This window comes from Rhincodon typus, chromosome 4 (genome assembly GCF_021869965.1).
Source record: "Rhincodon typus isolate 14 chromosome 4, sRhiTyp1.1, whole genome shotgun sequence".
NCBI classification, from domain to species: Eukaryota; Metazoa; Chordata; class Chondrichthyes; order Orectolobiformes; family Rhincodontidae; genus Rhincodon; species Rhincodon typus.
Window position 1 is genome coordinate 82,755,819 of NC_063335.1, and position 22,225 is coordinate 82,778,043.

The following is a 22,225-nucleotide window of genomic DNA, read 5'->3' on the forward strand; positions in this document are numbered from 1 at the left end:
TGCTTGGCCTGGTGTGTTCATCCAGCTCTACACCTTGTTATCTCAAGTATCCCTTATGCCTTCTTAACTACTCTATAAACTCGCTAAGCAACCTTTAGGGATTTATAGACAAATACCCCAAAAATCCCTCTGTTCCTCAAATATTCCTAGTGTCCTGCCATTCATTGACTTCATCCGTGATTTGTTACTTCTTCCAAAGTGCGTCATTTCATACTTATCAGGATTAAGTTCCATCCGCCACAGACCTGCCCATTTGACTATTTATATCCTCCTGTAAACTGAGACCTCCTTTCTCACGGTCAACCATCATGCCAAACTTCATGTCATCTACAAACTTACTTATCATTCTGCCTAGTCTACATTCTCATCTTCATCATTTACAATAAGTGACCCAGCACTGATCCCTGTGGTTTGGCACTGGACACTGGCCTCCAGTCACACAAACAGCCTTCTACCATTACCCTCTGTTTCCTGCCACTAAGTCAATTTTGGAACCAACTTGCCAAGTAACCTTGGAAATGCTTTCTCCCACAGTGTTGCAACTTCGGGACTCGGAAGGCAGTGGAGTTGGGGTCACTGAAAATGTTTAAAAGAGATGTAGATAGATTCCTGTTAGGCAAGGAAACCAAAGATTTTAGGGGGCTAGCTGGGAATGTGAAATTCAAAACATAAGCAAGTCAAGTAGTGTCTTACTGAATGGCAGAGAAAGCTCAAGTGGCCAAATGGTAAATTTTAGTCCAATTTTGTACTTTTGTTTGTTTCTCCTGACATTCCCCACAACTCTTGTGTTCCTACTTTATAGCCACATTCACATTAAATGGGAAGATGCTGCCATAGTGTTATATCATTGGACTAGTAATCCAGAGACCCAGGCTAATGCTTTAGGTTCAAACTTTACCCCAGCAGCAGGTGGAATTTAATTCAATTATTAAAATCTGGAATCAAGACCTAGTTTCGTTGGAGAGCATGAAACATTCATCAATTGGTGTAAAAAATCTATTGGGTTTGCAAGCAAAATATGTTGTACTCATCTAGACTGGTCAACATGCTATTCCAGAATCGTAATCAAGTTTTAAGTGACTTCTGAAATAGTCTGGCAAGCCACTCAGCTCAAGGATAATAAAAGGCAATATATGCTGGCTTTACCAGTAACACCCACATCCTATGAAAGAATAAAGAGGAAAAAAATAAGCTCACAGCCTCTCAGAGACTCACTGGACATTCGAGTGAGGAACTCACCCCTCGATTCTTTTGAGTGGGATTTTCAACTGATCGATTTTCACTTTGATCAATGTCATACAGTATGTCCACTGGAACTAATCCCATCAACATACTTATTGTCTGATTAACCCTATCTACATCATTATCCACTTAAACCCTGCAAACAAATCAAGAGAGTCAAGGTTACCAATAATGGATGGCAATATGAACTTCGTAACAGAAGCAGATTAATCATGATTTTATTAAATGGCAGAGCAGACTCAAGGAGCCAAATTGTTTACATCTGTTCCAATTTTGTACGTTCATAACAATCATCACCCCTCTGCAAATTTCTTAAGAGAATGCTCATTGTTAAAACCTTTGCCATCCACATTATTCTGGGTGATTTCACCGACATTTTGATTTTGACTATTATTTTGCCCTGATGGCAGCATCTTACCTGCCTCATATACTTTTCACTATTTGCTCTATCAAAATGGTAAAAGGGTGGCCTCATTCAAATCACAGCTTATTCTTTCTATTCTATATTTTTTGGTAACATTTTTTGTTTTGTTCCACACCTCTCACCTCTTCTTTACAATGCTAATCAGATACCATCCCTCATTACACTCCCACAAGTTTTTGTCGACTTTGTGGTGGAAGGTGTGAGATTTATATATATTTTACTGTCACTTTCTTTTGAGTTTGGATTTTTGAAAATGAAACTAGTGGAAAATGAGTTGTCTCTGTCTAAAGGTATTTAACTGTTAGCTTATAATTATTTCTGCAGTCATTGTCTTTTGAAAAAAAAGGTCTGAATGGATGTTTTGGAGGCTAATTGCAATAGTTTACATTGGGTGAGTTTATGAGCAAACAAAGTAAATAACGTAGTGCATAAGATTTTAATAGAAGATTATGGATTATTTTGGGCTTGGAGAAATACCTAAAGCTTGGAAAACAGCATTTTATTTTCAGTTTGGGGAGTTTTGCAGAGTTCTTAGCTAAAGCTGGATGTGTAAAGAAGATACTTCAGGGATAGGAAGATAATATAAAATCGTTAAAGATTCATTATCTCAGTGTAAGGAGTTAAAAGTTTTCAGACCAGAAATGTTTGCTTAAAACTCAAGGGATTATGTGAAAATGAGAAAGTTTAAACTCAGTTATATGAACAGGTGGGCTGGAAAGTTAAGTTAAGGTAAATGTTCAGCCAAGATTGTACAGAATTTGGGACAAAGCTTGAAAAATAATTTGATCTAACCTTACATTCTTAATACCAGAACAGAATCTTAAATTATAAGCCAGGTCATCAGGACAGAAATGAGGAACTGCTTCTCCACAAACTAGAAATATACAGAAACCTGGAACTATCCTACTTCAGAGGATACAGATGCTGGATCAATTGAAACTTTCAAGACTAAGGTAGATTATCCTAAAATATTAATTTGTTTCTGTCTATGGCTATGTTCTAATCAAACTGTTCACTGATGTTATTACGCACCTTTAAAGCAGGTGGAACTTGAACCCAGGACCAGAAGTAGGGACTTTACCACTGCACCACAATAGCAATTTTTTTCAGTCCATGGATACTACTTGAAAAATTGAATATTTCCAGAATATTTTAAGAATTTGCAGTAATTTACTTGTGTGTTGACATAATGTTAAGTGTGGATATTAATAGGTTTAAAGAAATAGAATTGACACAATTTCAGCTATAATCTCACTGAAAGAAATCAGACATGTTTAAGAAGTTGAATGATCAAGTTCTGTTCCTATGTAAAAAAAAACAAAGAACTGCAGATGCTGGAAACCCAAAACAAAAAAACAGAAATTGCTCAGAAAACTCAAAAGGTATGGCAGCATCTGTGGAGGGAAAGCAGAATTAATGTTTCAAGCCCAGTGATTCTGCTTTCTCTCCATAGATACTGCCAGACCTGCTGAGTTTCAAAGCAAAATAAAAACCAAAAGAACTGTGAATGCTGTAAATCAGGGACAAAAACAAAGCTGCTGGGAAAGCTTAGCAGGTATGGCAGCATCTGTGAAGAAAAAGAAAAAAAGAGTTAACGTTTCGGGTCCGGGACCCTTCCTCAGATCTCGGAAACAAAAACAAAATTGCTGGGAAAGCTCGGTGGGTCTGGCAGCATCTGTGAAGAAAAAAAAGTTAACATTTCGGGTCCAGTACCCTTCCTCAGAACTGATGCTCCTGTTCTGAAGAAGGGTCACCGGACCTGAAACGTGAATTCTGTTTTTTTCTTCACACATGCTGCCAGACCTGCTGAGCTGTCCCAGCAACTTTGTTTTTGTTCCTGAGTTTCAAAGTAATTTGTTTTTGTTTCAGTTCCTGTATATCCATTCTGAACTCTTTGCTTCTCTGAGTTAGGCTTATTGTGGTTTTCCCTGCTCTGCCCCTGACTGGCAGTTGTACTTTCAATTGCCTAGGCATTGACATCTCCTTCCTCACTTTTTAAAGCCAACATAAATCCACTTCTTTGGCCAAAACTTTTACCCCTCCTAATATCTCATCAGATCAGCCCTAGCTGTGTTTTTTTTAAAATCTCATCTCTTTTAAAAGGTCTTGAGAAGTTTCCCTGTATTAAAAGTATTACATAAATGCAACTGTGGTTTGATTACTCTTTAAAATACTTTGGAATTTCACTTCCAAGTCGATTCTTGTGCAGTTCCCCATCCAAAATATGGTTTCTGGAGCATTTAACTGCTCATATATTGAATTGTGTTTTCAATAAAGCTGTTCTATATGCTATTCAAGTGTAAACAAGAAAGCAGTTAAGAAAAAAAAAACACACAAAAGAAAAAGTAAATGATGTCCGATGGGAGAAAATGAAACAACTTTCCTTCCCCATGAAATTCTTCCTTCTCAGCATACTCTGTGATAGGTATACCTCTTCCGATAACTTAGGGAGGGACTAAACATGCCACACATCGGAGCGCTGAGGCATCTTGGCACAGTCAGCTTAACCTCGGCAAGAAGTGTCTCAGTCCTCTGGGAGATTCCACTGGCAATTGCCGGTGGAGTGTCAGAACCGTGAGAATCAGTCACCGTTGCGATTCCCACATAGCTGAATAGCCGCTTTGACATTCTGCCATGGTTTTACACACGAAGGATGACATACGACAGATACCCCATCAAGCGAGTGGGAGACACATCAGCTCTTGGGGGTGGAACTAACCGAAATAAGTCACTTCCACCTCTTGATTCTAAACGGCGAGCGGGGCCGTTGAAATTTCAGCCCGGGTCCCCGAAACCCTAACGAATTATCTCTCTCTCTCTTTGACAGTTAATCGAGTGAGGTGACAGCGATCCCTGACAAGCTCCTGTTAAAGCCGCGCTTTCGTTTCCCCCTCAAAAGAAAATCAGACTCCCCTTAAATGTTTTCTGGCAGAAAGAACATATAGAAATTATAGGTGTGTGTGTGTTTTTAAAAAGGAAGCGATCTGGACTCCATTCAAGTTTGAACGGTCGTACTTACCCAGTTTGAGCGACGCCCTTCACCTCCGCCATACCCCTCCTCGCTCGAGCGCCTCCCACGCGACCAGTCGCTCCGCCTCCGCCAGGTGCGGCACGATCCCGCAACAAGAGCTCGAGCTGCTTCGGCCGACCCCCCTTCGTCAGACCGCACGTGCCCTTCCGTTGGTCTCGAGCTCTTCCTGCGCGGAGAGGGAGCCGAGAGAAGTGAGCGAGGGGTGGGGCGGGGGAGGGGGTTAAGAAGCAAAAATAAAGGAGGTCGACCAGCTCACTTGTTGCTGGAGGAGGAGGAGGATGGCGATCACCGAGAGGGGATCGTCCGGACTGGGATCTATTAAAAACAAACCTGCTGAAGAAATGCAGAGGGACTGAAGATCATTTTGTTTTTTTTTTCAAGAAATTAAAAGTAATCAGCCTTCTTAGGGAGTGAAAAAAAAATCAAGGCGGCGGTCTCAATTTTTAAATTTGGACTGGGTGGGGAGCTAGAAGAGGGGAAAAACTTTCAAACGCCGGCGAGAAAGAAACTGACGCGAGTTTAAGAAACGTCTCCCCACAACGGGAAAAATAAGTAATCGAACACATTGGGGTTTTCTTAAAAAAAAGACACACACTCTGAAACAAAGTGTTTGTTTTCACAATGAAATACTCACAGAGAAGTTGCATTGAGAGGAGGGGGTTATAAAGCTGGATAACCGACCGGACTGTCACCTGGAACGGTTGCCTTGCCAACCACAACAACAGGTACCGCAGTGACGTAGCGCGTGTCGTCTGTCAGTGTGTCAGCAGCTGTGGGACATCTTTCCAGTGCATTCCCGGCCAGCACTGAACTGGAGCCCCACATCAAACCCTGTACCCACTCGGGACTTCCCTCCCCGCTGAAGGTGTGGATTGGAACCTTCAGTGCACGATTTCTCCTCGCCGCACTTGAGGAGCCAGGGACAGTTGGTCCAAAGATTTCGCTTCGAGGATGACCTTAAAGGAGGAGAGGTTGAGGGGAGCGCAGCTCCAGAATTTGGTGCCCAGGAATCTCAAACCAAATTATTGAGAAATCAGCATCGTCTTTTGCGTGTGCACGTAGGTCCCAAATGCAGTCTCCCAGTTCTGTTAGTTCAAAGAGCTTAGACCCTATTGTTGGAACGGAAGATGTTGAGCAGCCCCAAACCGTTGCGAAAGTACACTGGAATTTAACGAGCTTAAATATTTCTCCTTATAGAATACAGTAGCAAAGCTAGGACATTAGCTTGCAACTTCCCCCATCCCGGAAAAAAATGAGGTTAATTCTTTATATTCTCAAAAATTAGATTCAAACAAATTACTTATGCATCCTATTGTTACCAGGTCAATGGTAAGTATACAGATTAGTGAACCGAGGACTACACGATAGATCATGTCAACTAAAAATTGTAACATGCTATCACTACTGTTAACCAGTTGCTTCCATCATAGAATTCAGAAAATTAGAAAGTAAAAGGCTTACATATATTGCTACGCTTAGACAATGAGACTGAAAAACGTAAGTAATCATTGCAGTTGTCTCAAAAAACTTACTGCCGCTAAATAAGTAAGTTGGAACATCGTGAAACAACCCAAGGCACAGCGCATGAATGTACCCATACAAAATAAAAGCCACACAAGATGTTAGAACGAAATGTTAGAGCACCTTGAAGAAGAGCAAAGTGGAAAGGCAACAATGTTGAAAGAGGCAATTCAATAATTTCATACTCAGCTGACAACAAAATAGCAGAGTTTTGAAAGACTCGAAATTTATGCAGGGAAATCGGCCAGGTGAGTTCTGGAATAATTGAGTCAAGAGTTAACGAAATAATGGATGAGATTTTAAGCAACAAGTGAGCTGACGGAAGCTACAGAGATGCAAGTGGAAATTGGAAATAGGTGATCTTTGAGATGGAGGAGATTTGGGGTGAGAAGTACGGTTCAGGATCAAATGAATACCAGGATATCATGAAGTCTACTTTACCCTGAGACAGTGGCTAGGGACAGAGATGGAACTAATAGCTAGATAATGAGGTTTGTTACAACTGCTGAAGACTATGATGTCAGTCATTCCAATGTACAGCTGGAAGTAATGAGGTAGTGCAGTTAGTGAATGTTGCTGAAGGAGCAGTATGTTGTTTTAAAAAATCAGACGGGATTTATAGGGATAACCCTGCAAGATATAAGGAAAACAAGCATTGCAAGAGATTTTAAATTGGATTAAAATGAGTGGGTAATTTGTTTTTTTTTAGCTGATACTGACACAATGGGCTGAATAGCCTCATTCTGTGTCACAAGTCGAGCATAGTTTTATATCCATAATCAGACATCGTAATGACATTCAATGAGAATAGTGCTTCTAATTTGCTTGATGGAAGGTAGATAGTTAAGAGGATGGTTTGGTCAGGAATGGTAAAGCTGCAGAAGTTGAAAACAATGAGGAAGGATAAAGCAGCACAGTCATAGTCACAAGGATCTAAGTTATTACTTTAATCCGGGCAGTTTCACTGCAGTAGCAAGGGCAGAAACCTTTTTGAAGAAGTTCAAATATGAATTCCAGGCGAGATCTGAGGGGTGGCATTACTTTAAGGAGGAAAGGGAAATTTGTAAAAGGGCAGAGAGGTCAAGGATTCCTTTTTGAGGTTGAGATCATTGTGGTAGATTTAAACTGTATGGGTAGAGAGCTACTTACAATATCAGCCAGCATGAGGACAAGGAAAAAGAAACTAAGTTGGCTACTCAGTACTCTAGAAAGAATAGGAAGAAAGAACAGGGGTGGGCCCCTTGAAATCAGAATGGGTATGAGGCTAGGAAGAAAATTAAGCAAAAATTTAGTGAAGATGGTTCTTGTGGAAGATGGTGATAATGTCACTGGATTTAGTAATCAAGTACCCCAGACTAATGTTCTGGATATGTGTATTCAAATCCCATTTGACAGATGGTGAAATTTGAGTTTTAAAAACTGTCTAGAATTAAAAGTGTATTGGTGATGATGTAACAAATATTGTAAATAAACATCCGGTTCATTACTGTCCTTTAGAGAAGGAAATCTTCCATCCTTACCTGGTCTGTTCCCCATGTGACTGTAAACCCATAATAATGTATTCACTCTTTACAGTCCTCTGAAATGGCCAAGCAAACCATTCAGTTCATGGACAATAAACGATGGCCAAGCTAATGACCGACACTCCATGAGTTAATCAAACAAAATCTAGTGTTTGTTCGATAGCCCTTCCATTGAATGTAGAGGATGTGATGGAGGTGTTGCTGATGGAAGTTCTTTACCACTCGTGTGTCACTGAAACATAGTTAAGATCTCACTACAATACAGGAGTGTGGTGATAACAACTGTTCTGCACTATAGGACTTTTGTTTACTTGTGAAGATTTTTGTTTTAACCTACTTGCTACCATAATTTGTAGAAAGCTGTGTGCACAAGTGATCTGTTGTTGGATCTCTTTATTAATTGTATTTTTCTGAGATAATTGGCTGCCAAGTATGGGAAGTATTCAACACATTCCAGACTTTCTCCAGTATAAAAGCAGAGTAGGCTATCTGGCCCTTTGAACCTGCTCCACCATTCAAAGGATCATAGATGATCTGGTTGTGGTCTCAGCTCCACTTTCCTGTGAAAGTTGCCATAATTCTTGATTCCTTTATCTGTCAAAAATCTGTCTCAGCCTTGAACAATTTTAAAGAGCAAACCTCTCCTTCCTTCTGGGGAAGCAAATCCACTTAATAACTCTCTGAGAGAGGGGAAAAAAAAACTTCTCTTAAGATTTCTTATGCTTAAACTATGTCCTCTATTTCTGGTTTCAACCACAACAGGAAATATCCTCCCAGTTTCTACCATATTTAGTCTCATTAAAATCTTATATACTGCAATAATACCACCTCTCATTTTTCTAATCTCCAATAGATATAGACCAACCTATTCAAACTCTGTTGATAAAGCAAGCTCTTCATCTCAGGAATGAGTCAATATATGATAGGCGAAATGTTTCACTGACCAGTTTCAGCTGATATGGGTTTTGTTTTAGCAGCATTCAAGGTGAAGTTTCTTGCAGCAGAATTGAAAAGATTGACAGTGGTGTGCAAATCTGGTGCAGAGAAGGCAATGATACTATAGTCATCCGTAAAACAGAGATCAATTATATTTTTGCAGTGATCAGTTTAATTTTGGCACAGAGGTGACTGAGATCAAAGACATTTTTGTCTAAACAACATTTAATGCTGACTCAAGAAGACAAGTGACCTTGTCTTGAAGTAAATAACCACAGTCAGGTAGATTGAAAATAGCACGGAGGCTATCACAGTCTTGCTTGACCCCTCTCTGGAACTTGAAGGCATCTTTTTCAGATTTCTTACTCAACCTAATTGCAGTCATATCACCATAATATCACCATGACACAGCATTGATCTGTGGCAGTCAGCTGGGTAAAAGACTATTCTCCTCTCCATCAGCCCAGCCACCAAGCTGCCCAAGTCTCTGTCCATGAAGCAGGAAGTGAGAATTCTTTTTATGTCCTGAATGTTGGAGCTCAGGCACCACAGAGTGAGACCCAGTTCCTCACTTGCAACATTTGAAGTGATGCGGAACTGGGCTTTACATATGACATCAAAGGTATATACACCAGAAAGTCCTGACAGTGGCAAGTACTTTCACCACTCCAGCTATGTGATTCCCTGAGGAAAGTGCCCAAGAACTTATTTGCATAAGTATTGAGGTAAATTTGGAAGATTGCATGAGAAATGTCATTTTGCGCCATGGCAGACCAGATGCCATGAATCTCACTCCATAAAACACTAGAAGAAACTTGGAAAATTCCACCCTTAATGTGTTTGTCTATGATTTTGTAGCCACGTAAATAATGTTGTTAATAAACTTCAAAGCATATCTCTCAACAAGAACCTGACTTTCTGTGGTATATGTTACATGGGCAAACATACAAAAAAACTATATAGCACATTATAGTAGCAGTAAGTGGACATTAAAAATTACTGGTGACAACTAGTAAGTGGACGCTAAAGGCTGAAAAGGTGGCCCAGTATGGCAGTTGTGAAAAAGATTTCTCCTGTTATCCAACAACCTGTCTCAGTTCAGATCTGAAGTTACAAATACAACCTAAATTAAAGTTCATCAACAAAAAAAGGCTATAATTCTGTACTGAAGCACAGTGAGTACTCCACCTCTCTCTCTCTCTCTCTCTCTCCCTCTCTCCAGAAAGAACAAAAGCAGTTTAAAAGTTAAAAGAAAAAAGAACTGCGGATGCTGGCAATCAGAAACTCAGTTTAAAAGTGCCTGTATCTATACGGTACTATAGATAAAAGCCTTATGCCCGTAAAAGCCTTATGCCCATCCAGACATCAATCAATTCCACCATTTTCTTTTCATGGAACAGCACAAATCCTACAGTAAGTAACTCACCTCCAGATTCCAAAGCCATCCATCAATGACAAGTTATGACAGAAGACCGTCCACTTGCTTGGATGAATGCAGTTCCAACAAGACCGAAAATGTTTGGCACCATTCAAGACAAAGCAGCCCATTTCATTAGCACCACATTCACTCTCTCCACCACCAATGCTCAGTTGCAGCTGTGTGTACTATTTACAAGATACACTGCAGAACTTCACCAAGGCACTTTACACAACACCTACCAAATCCAGCAACACATGGGAACACCACCACCTGCAAGTTTTTCTCTAAGCCACTCACTATCCTTACTTGGAAATACATCACAATTATTTCAGTGTTATTAGGTCATTGAGGAACTCCATCCATAATGGCATTGTAAACCTACCTACAACACATGGAATGCTCTGGTCAAGAAGACAGCTCACCACCATCTTTGGGAAGGGCAATAAATGCTGGCCCAACTAGCAATGTTGACGTCTCATGGATAAGCTAAAAATGACGAATCACGATGAGCAGGGTTTGCAGCATGTACCATCCACAATATGCACTGCAACAATTAACCCTCATTTGACAACCCGTTCGAAATCCATGACCTTTACCTCTACTGGGACTAGGACAGCAGATGGAAGGGAACATCACTTGCTGCAAATTCTCCTCCAAGGCAAATACCATCAAGACTTGGAACTATATCCCCATTCCTTTACTGTCACTAAGTCAAAAAGCCTTGAACTCCCTTCATAACAGCACTAAAGTTGCACCTATCCACCACAGTCTGCCTTAGTCCAAGAAAGCAGCTCACCAACACCTTCTCAAGAACAATTAGGGATGGACAAAATGCTAGCCTAGCTAGTGACACCCACTTCCTGTGAATGAGTTTTAAAAATCCTCAAATCAACCAAACCTCTGTTACTAATCCTACAAGATAATCAACAGTAAAACAATGCTGGTGCCAAAACCTAAGCCTGTTATAAAATAAAACCATTGAACCACACAAAAGGCTTGTTCAGTTTTCAGAAAAGTAGCAGTGTTCAGCAGAAAAACATTATTATGATTAAGCCACTCAGTGTTTTCATTTGACAGATGAGAATGTCAACATTGAAAAGCAGGAAGCAACAAAGCAAAAAGAATGCTGAGCTACAGTGTCGAAGTAATAGAGTTTAAATCTGAGTTTGTCTTGCAGAAGCTTTGTAGACTCTGGGTAGATCACACCTGAAGTGTTATTATTAGTTATATTGTGACATGTGTACAGAAATTCCCACAAGACTAATCCTAACTGCAATACGAGGAAAAATAAAACAAAAAAATCTTCATCTTTAAAAGGTAATGGGGAGAAATCCTCCTTAGGAATAGTAGCAGCAAAGATCATACTATATAATTTGGTTTATGTTCAAGACTCCATTTTACAAATAGGCATTTTTCCCAGAATTGCTGGTAGAATTCTGGAAAACTTTAAATCAGTCCTAATCTCCAAGTCCCTTACAAAGTGGATACCATGTTGTCAAAAAAAAGCCATTTTATTCCCATACGTCTGGACTTTTGGCAATTATATGTGCACTTTTTCTGAATGCATGTTAATACAAAGATGGTTCTTATATGCTGATGTTTCATCTATTTAAGGTGCGATAAAGCAAATGACACTTAACAAAATTGTCAGCTGAAGGGTAAAAGCAAAGTCATCATAATGCAAAGTTGGGATGGCCAATGAGTTAGCCTTTTTGCAATTGATCTCAGGAAACTGTAACACAAGGGCACAGATCTCCCAGTCTCCAGATAATCAGATAAAATATAGAACTGTGGAATGCTAGAGATCTGAAACACACAATAACAGAAACTGCTGGAAGAAGATCGCTGAACTCAAAACATTAAATTTGTTTTCAACCACAGATGCTGGCAGACCAGCCGAGTTTCTCCAACAATTTCTTTTTTTGTGTTCCAGGAAATCAGAGACCAGTTGTACCTCAAAAGGTGCCTCATGGAGCTCCATACGCACTGACGACAACAGACAAATACCCTGCACCATGAACTTTACACAAAAGTCCCCAACTCTCAAATCATAGAATTGTTATGGTGCAGAAGCTGATCATGTTTGTGTTGGCTCTCTGTATATTTTAACTTGATGCTGCGTTCCTGCCTTACCAGGTAACAACCAATCAACATGCTCCTGTGTTACCATTTAGATTTCTTTTTTACCCCGTGCATTATCTGATCTGGTGTTTGGTCACCCTCTCCCTGTCTCCTGGTTCTCCTCTCCTTATAAATCAGAGTGAAACACTTCAGATGGTTTTGACTTACTTACCTGGATAGTACCCTGGATTAAAGACTATTCTACCTTCTGAGTAACAATAAAATGATTGCCAATCACTCACACTGCCCTTATTTCATCAAAGTATTTGGAAAGGCAAGGACTGATTAGGGATCGTCAACATGGCTTTGTGTATGGGAAATCATGTCTCACTAACTTAATTAAGTACACATGACAATAAATAAATCAAAAACATCAAATAACTGAGTTTTTTAAAGAAGTAATGAAGAGGATTGATGAAGGCAGAGCAGTGGACGTGATTTATACGGACTTCAGTAAGGCACTTGACAAAGTTCTGCATGGTAGATTGGTTAGCAAGGTTAGATTAAATGGAATACAGGGAGAACTAGCCATCTGGATACAGAACCAGGTCAAAGAAGGTGGTGGTGGAGTGTTGCTTTTCAGACTGGAGGCCTGTGACCAGCGATGTAGTGGACAGCAAGAAGATTGCCTCAGAGTACAACGGGACCTTGTTCAGATGGGCAGGTGGGCCGAGGAGTGGCAGATCATTCCTTGAAAGTAGAATCATAGAGTACAGCATGGAAACAGACCCTTCCATCCAATTTGTCCACGCCGACCACATATCTTAAATTAATCTAGTCCTATTTACCAGCATTTGTCCCATATCCCTCCAAACCCTTCCAATTCACATGCCCATCCAGATGCCTTTTAAATGTTAAATTGTACCAGCCTTCACTACTTCTTCTGACAGGTCATTTCATAGAGACACCACCGTCGACATGAAAATGTTCCCCCTTATGACTCTTTAAAATCATTTTCCTCTTACCTTAAACCTATTCCCTCTAGTTTTGGGCTCCCCTGCCTCAGGGAAAAGACCTTGGCTATTCAGCCTATCCATGCCCCTCATGATTTTATAAACCTCTGTGAGGTAAAGCCTCAGCCTCAAATGCTCCAAGGAAAATAGCCCTAGCCTATTCAGCCTCTCTCTACAGCTCAAACCCTCCAACCCTGGCAATATCTTTGTAAATTTAATTGAGATAAATGTGAGGCGATGCATTTTGGAAAGGCAAATCGGGGCAAGAGTTATACACTTAATGGTAAGGTCCTGGAGTGTGTTGCTGAATAAAGAGACCTTGGGGTGCAGATTCATTGACCCTATGACTCTACTTTCAAGGAACAGAGAGTTGTACAGCATGGAAACAGACCCTTCTGTCCAATTTGTCCATGCCGACCAGATATCCTAAATTAATCTATTCCTATTTACCAGCATTTGGCCCATATCCCTCTAAATCCTTCCAATTCATATGCCCATCCAGATGCCATTTAAATATTGTTATTGTACCATCCTTCACCACTTCCTCTGGCAGCTCATTTTACACACACACCACCCTCTACATGAAAAAATTCCCCCTTATGTCCCTTTAGATCTTTCTCCTCTTACATTAAACCAATGCCTTCTAGTTTTGGACTCCCCTGCCACAGGGAAAAGATCTTCGCTATTCATTCAATCCATGCCCCTCATGATTTTATAAACCTTTATGAGGTAAAGCCTCAGCCTCCAATGCTCCAGGGAAAATAGCCCTAGCCTATTCAGCCTCTCTCTATAGCTCAAACATTCCAAAACCGGCAACGTCCTTGAAAATCTTTTCTGAACCATTTCAAGTTTTACAACATCCTTCCTATAGCAGGGAGACCAGAATTGCAAGCAGTATTCCAAAAGTGGCCTAACCAATGTCCTGTACAGCTCAACTCCTATACTCAATGCACTGACCCAATAAAGGCAAGCATACCAAATATCTTCTTCACTATCCTCTCCACCTGCAACTCCATTTTCAAGGAACTATGAATTTGCATTCCAAGGTGTCTTTGTTCAGCAACCCTCCCCAGGACCATACCATTAAGTGTATAAAAGCCTTGATTTGCCTTTCCAAAATGAAGCGCCTCACATTTATCTGAATTAAACTCCTTCTGCCACTCCTTGGCTTATTGCTCCATCTGATCAAGATCCCATTGTACTCTGAGGAAACCCTCTTCACTATCCACTACACTTCCAAATTTGGTGATATCTGCAGACTTACTAACCATACCTCCTATGTTCACTTCCAAATCATTTTGCAGGTAGACAGCATAGTGAAGAAGGCATTTGGTATGCTTGCCTTTATTAGCCAGAGGGCAACTTTTCATTCAGAGTGGTGCCTGTATAGAATGAGTTGCCAGAGGAAGTGGTGGAGACTGGTATAATTACAACATTTAAAAGACATCTGGATGGATAGATGAATAAGAAGGGTTTAGGAGGGATATGGGCCAAATGCTGGCAAATGGGACTAGATTAATTTAGGATATCTGGTTGGCATGGACGGTTGGACCGAATGGTCAGTTTCCATGCTGTACGGCTCTACAACTCTATGACTGTATAAATCACATGTTACTTGAAGCCAATTCAACTCCATATACCCATCTTATTTGCACTGTCCAAACTGTAGTTGAAGATCTCATTAAATATGCATGACGAGCAATATAGTAAGTGGCACAACTTGCAACAAATTGTCCGCCATCCTCCTGCTGTAGGATAGACATACGTCAGTCATACTGTTTTCACCAGTTGGAGATGGAGATCTTCTTCAACAGTTGCTTGCTTCTACAATCCAATGATGATCAATATTCTACTGTATTTTGGAAAGCCAGTTAGTGAAGGTTGTATTGATGCCAATTTTGATTCCATCTTACATTTATTTGCAGAGTGAAATATTATATACCTCTGAGATCAATCACACCACAGCTCCAGTTAGGTCTCTTCATTTGTCCTCAAGGAAAACTCAGTTAATATCTTCATCTTGCACATAAATAAGCAGAATTGATACACATTTGATCAATTCTCTCTTCCTCGTTAAATAAAAAAAGTTAATATCCACAACAAAACTTTTAAATTGAATCAAATCTACAATAATTTCCATATTTTGCATAATAAAACAACCCTCCTGTAGCACCTCTGATGATTCTTTATACAATCATTTTGTATTGCAAAACTATCAGACAGTAGATGACTTGCAACCAATTTCACTAAAGTACAAGAATAAAGTAGACAATAAAAAAAATCGAAAGATAAGGACAAAATTGACAATAAAGGAAAATGATTATCACCAACCTAAAGGGAACGAAAAAGTGATATTGACAAGTTAGGACAATCATTAGAAAGGCAAGGATGGATTGTTAAAAGAAATTCTCAAAGAATATGAGAAACAGTATACCATAGATACGTAAATGGCAAAATGAAAATTAATCCAGTAATAGAGTCACGTTGTAGATAAGGCTATTTTTCTAATATTGCAAAGGGGGTCTAAAACAGATACTTGGCCCTTATTTCAACATGCAAAGAGCCTATCAGTCTTCATGTGACTTCATTTTTCACTTTTGAACTCCATTCTTTGCTGTTGATTTGCAGATCTCTCAGCATATTGGACAAGACATGAGGTAGTTGTAGTGATTGCAACAAGGTCAGTCAGATGGACCCCATAGAATAGGAGTTCCCTGATTGAGGTTGTTAACCTGGTCCAATCAGGGAACCCTGGCTGATAGATATAAACAGGAGTGTCAGATATTCTCTTCACTCTGAAATCTGGTTCTGAAGAAGTCACATCAGTCTCAAGTACAATGCACATATAAATAAAGGGTGGCTTGGTGATGGGATACTGGCCTCTGTGGAGTTATTCCAGTGATGAAGAGAGGAAAAAACTATGCTCGCAACAGTCGTCTTTGAGTTGGGTTATGCATTTCTGGCATCATGCTATTATTTGGGAAGTTTGACTTGCTCGATTCTGCAGTCGAAGACTGGGCCCCATATGTGGAAAGAAGGTGTTATTTTTTCCAGGCAAATGACACTGGGTAGATGAAAAGCATGGAGTAATTCTCCTGACAGCTTGTGGACCCACAACGTTTTTGCTTCTTAGGAGTCTAATGTTTCCTGAAGCACCACATACTAAAACATTTCAAGAGTTGACGGATTTAGTTAAGGAATATTATGACCCCAAGCCTCCTCTAATTATGAGAAACTATTGGTTTTATTCAGCAGTTTAAGAAGTAGGGGAATCTTTTTTGCAATTTTTGATGAGGTTAAGAATACTGGCAGAGCTTTTGATCTTGGTTTAACTCTTAATGAGATGCTGAGAGACAGTTTGGTATGTGGGATTAATGATGTAACCATGCTGAAGCCTGACTGGGCTTCAAATAGGCACTACAACTGGCTTTGTCATTGGAAAATGTGGCAAGTACAGCATATGATTTATGGGGAATGCTGATGAAAGTGGACACCCTCGCCAGGCCAATGAACTTGCTTGCAATTGAGTGATTGCAATTGCATAGCCTCCCTCAGGACATATCCTGAACAGGGGGACTCCAGGTCAGCCCATAGTAAAACCTCAAAACAAAGCCAAGCATCGGCGAAAGAGTTGAAATTTTCTTCGGGATCCAGGCTGGCAAGCAAGCATAGTTGCTGCTGGTATGTAGACTCAAGACAGAAAATGAATCTCAATAGGTCTGAACTGAGTAAGATAACTCATAGGCTTGTATCCTGGAGAGTGCACACCCTTGAAAGCCCACCTACATCTGACTCAGAACAATTAAATTGTTTAGCAACATCCAAATCAGAACCAATCAAAATAAACGTCTGGTTAAATGGTCACCCGGTTCTAATAGAATTTGATACCAGCATGGCTGTATCAGTGATTGCAGAACCAGTCTTTAACAAAATTCACTCTGGACCCCAACCCTTAAATTTATGTAAGAACTCGGCTAGACTGAGAACCTATATGGGGGAATCTTTAGAGATTACGGATACAGCTTTGGTTCTGGTCTCATATGAGAAGCAGGTGGTTCAGTTACCACCTTAAATGCCAACACCATAAACGATTATAGCTCCTTCTTCACTTCCCTAAAGGCTATGTCTTGCCTACGAGACCATTTCCAAGGCTGCCCCTTTATCAGTAGCAGATGCATGGGTGCCAGGATGGAGACTATAGTACATATGAACTTTCCATAATAATTCACCAATCCAAGGAAAGATCTAAGCTCCAGTAGACATGGGAGCTGGGCCACCTTTGATCACCTTCCCTTTATCTTCCAATGGGTGCAACCTGATCCAGTTGACTCTGTAGCGAAATGTAGGTCACTTGGGGTGCCTGGAACACACATTCTTCCCTGGAATCAGTTACACGTTGACTATGTCAGCCCTTTCATGGGATTAACATTCTTAATCATTGTGGATACCCATTGGAAGTGGTTGGACCTGCATAGAGTTCATTTGTCAAACATGGGGAAAACAATAGAAAAGCTGCGAGCATCTTTTGCAATACATGGTCTCCTAGAAGTGTTGGTCACAGACAACTGGCCATCATTTACCATTAGGGAATTCAAGTATTCCTAAAATCAAATGGCATTTGGCATAGAAGGACAGCTCCATACCATCCATCATCCAACGGCCTGGTAGAAAGAGCAGTCCAAACTTTTAAGGCAGGTTCAAAGAAACAGCCTACAGCTTCACTCAGTACCACCCATTATCCAGCTACAGGAATAGCTCCAGCAGAGTTGCTAATGGGTAGAAGACTGTGTAACAGATCAAGTCTCAACTTTCCGAAACTTTGGGGGAGGGTATAGGGGATAGGCTGAAACAGCATCAGGAATGCCAATGCTGGACATAAGACTCCTCTAAGCAAGAGAGATAGTTTACATCAGGGGACGAAGTTTGGTGCCAAAACCACGGAAATGGTCCTGCATGCATGACAGGCATAGTCAATGCGAGGTCGGGTCCCATGATGTACAAAGTTCAGGTAGGTGAGGTGCTCCTGAACAAGCATGTGGACCACATGAAAGCTGCAACCCCACAAACAGGGCAGCAGCAAAACATATCTGGAAAGGCTGTGGGTTCTTGCCCTCTGTTTAGCGTTGAAGAAACCTCAGCGTCTGAGATGGACACGGCCGATGTCACATCCTCAGCATCTTTACCATCTGAAGAAGATGGTCTGAGACAGTCCAGGCACAAGAGGCAGGCTATGGTCCAGTACATGCCACCGGTATCTAAGAACACGGCCACATCCCCGGACTTAGGATGTAGTGATTGTAACTGGATGAGCCAGGTGGACTTTATGCAGACGATGGTGGGTGCCTGGAACGCGTTGCCAGCGGAGGTGGTACAGGCAGGCATGATAGCGTCATTTATGATGTATCTAGACAGATACGTGAATGGGCAGGGAGCAGAGGGATACAGATCCTTGGAAAATAGGCGACAGGTTTAGATAGAGGATCTGGATCGGCGCAGGCTTGGAGGGCTGAAGGGCCTGTTCCTGTGCTGCAATTTTCTTTGTTCTTTGGCTGACAGATAAGAACAGGACCCTTCAAGGGTCTAGGCCCGAAACGTCAACATTCCTGCTCCTCTGATGCTGCTTGGCCTGCTGTGTTCATCCAGCTCTACACCTTATTATCTCAGATTCTCCAGCATCTGCAGTTCCTACTATCTCTGTCAAAGGTTCTGTTCCCTCTGAGAGCTCACTCTGAGAAAGTCGGTCCAGTGTTGAGTAGTATGCACATGTAAATAAAGAGTAACTTGGTGATGGGATACCATGCTCTGTGGAGTTACTTCAGTAATGAGATCTGGAGTGCCACATTTACTTGTTTTACCTTCTTTCTCCGGAATAACCTGGCTTGGGATCTGTAATGGTGAGGTTCTCAGCAGAAGGCTAAGATAAACCAACTATCCATGACAAAATTGGTAAGAGTGACCACCACACAGTACCTATATACACAAAACTTCTCCCACACATTGAAGGCACCCTCCATCATGACATTAACATTATGTTAGGACTTAGAAATTCAAAATAGATCTATGCCCAGTTGCACTAGAGTTATACCAGCTATATCAAAATTATATTTGAGCACTACCCAGTACGGATCAGATCAAAGCTCTGCGCTTCTGCCGTATCCATTCATGAGGTAGTGGACCCAATAAAGTGCAGACTCCACAAGTATTCCCAAGTTTAATGATGGGGGTACCCAACACTTCAGTGCAAAGAAAAGGCTGAAGCATTTGGAGTTATCTTTAGCCAAAAGTCCTGAGTGGATGATTCATCTCAACCTCCTTCTGAAATTTCCACCATCATAGATACCAATCTCCAGCCAATTATATTCGCTCCATTTGGTATCAAGAAGAGGCAGAAGATGATTTGATGCTGCAAAAACTACAGAGACCAATCTGCTGATAATACTAAAGAACTGTAGTCCAGACTAGCACCTAGCCAGGCTGTTCCAGTGGAGCTACCTCTCTAGAATCTACTGGACAATGTAGAAAGTTGCCCAAGTATGTATTATCCTCAAAAAGCAGGACAATTTGGCCAAGTACCGTCCAATCAGACTTTTCTTGATTGTTAGCAAAGTCACAGATAATGTCAATGACAGTGCTGTCACGTGGAACTTACACAGTAAAACTCATTTTTGATGCTCAGTTTCATCTCCACCATGGTCATTTATTTCCTCACATCATTACTGTCGTGGTTCAAATATGGATAAAAGAGCTAAACCAAATAGATGAGAGTAACTGCTCTTGACATCAAGACAACATTTGACCGAGGGTGGTATCAGTGAAAATTAAAGTCAATGAGAATTGTGGGGAAAGTCCTCTGCTGGTTGGAATCGAAACTAACACAAAGGAAGATGGTTGTGGTTGCAATTCCTCAGATACTGATGCATCGTCTAATCATCTGTCATAAGACCTAGACAACGTTTATGCATGGGCTGACATATGGCGTGAGTTTTACTTGCCACTTAAGTGACAGGCATTGAGCACATAACCACATCAATGCAATATTATGCTGGTGCTGGAAATGTGAAACAAACACTCAAAATGCTGGAGAAACTCAGCAGGTCTGGCAGCATCTGTGGAGAGAGAAACAGAGTTATCCTTCTGAATCTGATACAACTCCTCTTCCGGTTCTAAAGGTTCTGCCAGACCAGTGGAGTTTCTCCAGCATTTCCTATCTTTGTTACAGAATATATTCTAGTAGTCTCATCCAGAAGATTAAGATTAATGGATCCACATGGATTCAGAATTGGATCAGAGATAGTAGGAACTGCAGATGCTGGAGAATCCGAGACAACAAGGTGCAGAGCTGGATGAACACAGCAGGCCAAGCAGCATCATAGGATTCAGAATTGGCTTGCCCATAAAAGGCAGAGGGTAGGGGCAGAAGGTTGTTTTTCAGGCTAGAGGTCCGTGAATAGTGGCGTTCGCAGGTATCCGTACTGGGACCTCTGCTGTTTATGATATATATGAATAACTTGAATGAAAATGTAGTTGGGTGGGTTAGTAAGTTTGCAGATGATACAAAGATCAGTGGAGTTGTGGATAGTGTAGGAGGTTGTTAAAGGATACAGCGGGATATAAATCCATTGCAGATATGGGAGGAGAAATGACAGATGGAGTTTAATCAGGGTAAGTGTGAGGTGCTGCCCTTTGGGAGATCAAATGTTAGAGCAAAGTATAGAGTTAATGACGGGACTCTGATTACCATTGATGTACGCTGGGATCTTGGGATTCAAGTCCACAGTTCCCTGAAAGCGGCCACACAAGTAGATAGGGTGGCAAAGAAGGTGTTATGCATGCTTGCCTTTATTGGTCAGAAAATTGAGTACAAGATTCAGGATGTCATGTTGCAGCTTTATAAGACTTTGGTTAGGCCACACTTAGAGTGCTGTGTTCAATTCTGGTTGCCATATTATGGGAAGATGTGGAGGCTTTGGAGAGGGTGCAGAAAAAATTTACCAAAATGCTGTCTGGATTAGAGGGCATGAACTATAAGGAGAGGTTAGAAAAATTCAAGTTGTTTTCTCTGGTGCGGCAGAGGCTGAGGGGAGACTTGATAGAAGTCTTTAAAATTATGAGATGCGTAGATAGGGTTGATGGTCAAAATCTTTATCCCAGAGTTAAAATATCAAAAACTAGGGAGCATGCATTTAAGGTGAGAGGGGAGAAAGTTCAAAGGAGATGTGAGGGTCAAGTTTTTTACACAGAGAGTAGTAGGAGTGTGGAAGTGCTGCCGGGGTTGGTGGTGGAGGAAGATATGATAGGGGTGTTTAAGAGACTTTTAGATAAGCGCATCTAGGAATGGAGGGATATGGACCAAGAAGGGATTAGTTTAATTTGGCGCATGTTTGGCACAACATCATAGGCTGATGGGCCCGTTCCTGTGCTGTACAGTGCTATATACTGTGTACTAATAAAACCATCTCCCCACAATATTCAATGACACCATTCTCAGTGATTCCACCACCATTAGTTTCCTGAAGGCTATCAGAAAATGAACTAGGTCAGCCATATAAACACTCTTTTTAAAAGGGCCAGTCAGAGACTAGGAATTCTGGGGTGAGTAACTCACTTCCTGTCTCTCCACTATCAGTCTACTATCTACCAAGGCACAGGTCAGGAATGCAATGGAATACGTTCCACTTCTTTGCAGGAACATGTCACTACCTATACTCACGAGGTTCCAGGGCAAATCAGTCTGCTTGATCCATACCCCGTCTACCAACCTAAACATTCACTTCCTCCACTTCCAAAGTACAATAGCAGCAGTGTGTACTGTATACAATATACAGTGCAGCAACCCACCAAAATTCCTCTGGAAGCACCTTCTAAACCAATGACTTCTAATACCTGGAATGACAAAAGCAGCAGATCCATAGGAACATCATTTCCTGCAAGGTCTCCTCTTAACCACAGAGTAAAGTGGCAAAATTGGAATTAATTTGCTGTCTCTTTCCTGATTTATGCTCAAAACCCTATAACTCCCTCCCTAACAAAACCATGTGAGTAATTGCATCAAAT

General features: G+C 41.0%; 1 protein-coding gene across 1 annotated transcript in view; it reads right to left on the reverse strand.

Annotated features, from left to right (window-relative positions):
- Positions 1-4,876, reverse strand: part of gra (granulito) — a 96,577-nt gene extending 91,701 nt beyond the window's left edge. The window contains exon 1 of the mRNA XM_048596065.1: positions 4,686-4,876. Within this exon, the coding sequence (XP_048452022.1) occupies positions 4,686-4,717 (32 nt within the window). The 5' untranslated portion in view covers positions 4,718-4,876. The remainder of the gene's footprint in view (positions 1-4,685) is intronic.
- Between the last annotated feature and the right edge of the window lie 17,349 nt (positions 4,877-22,225).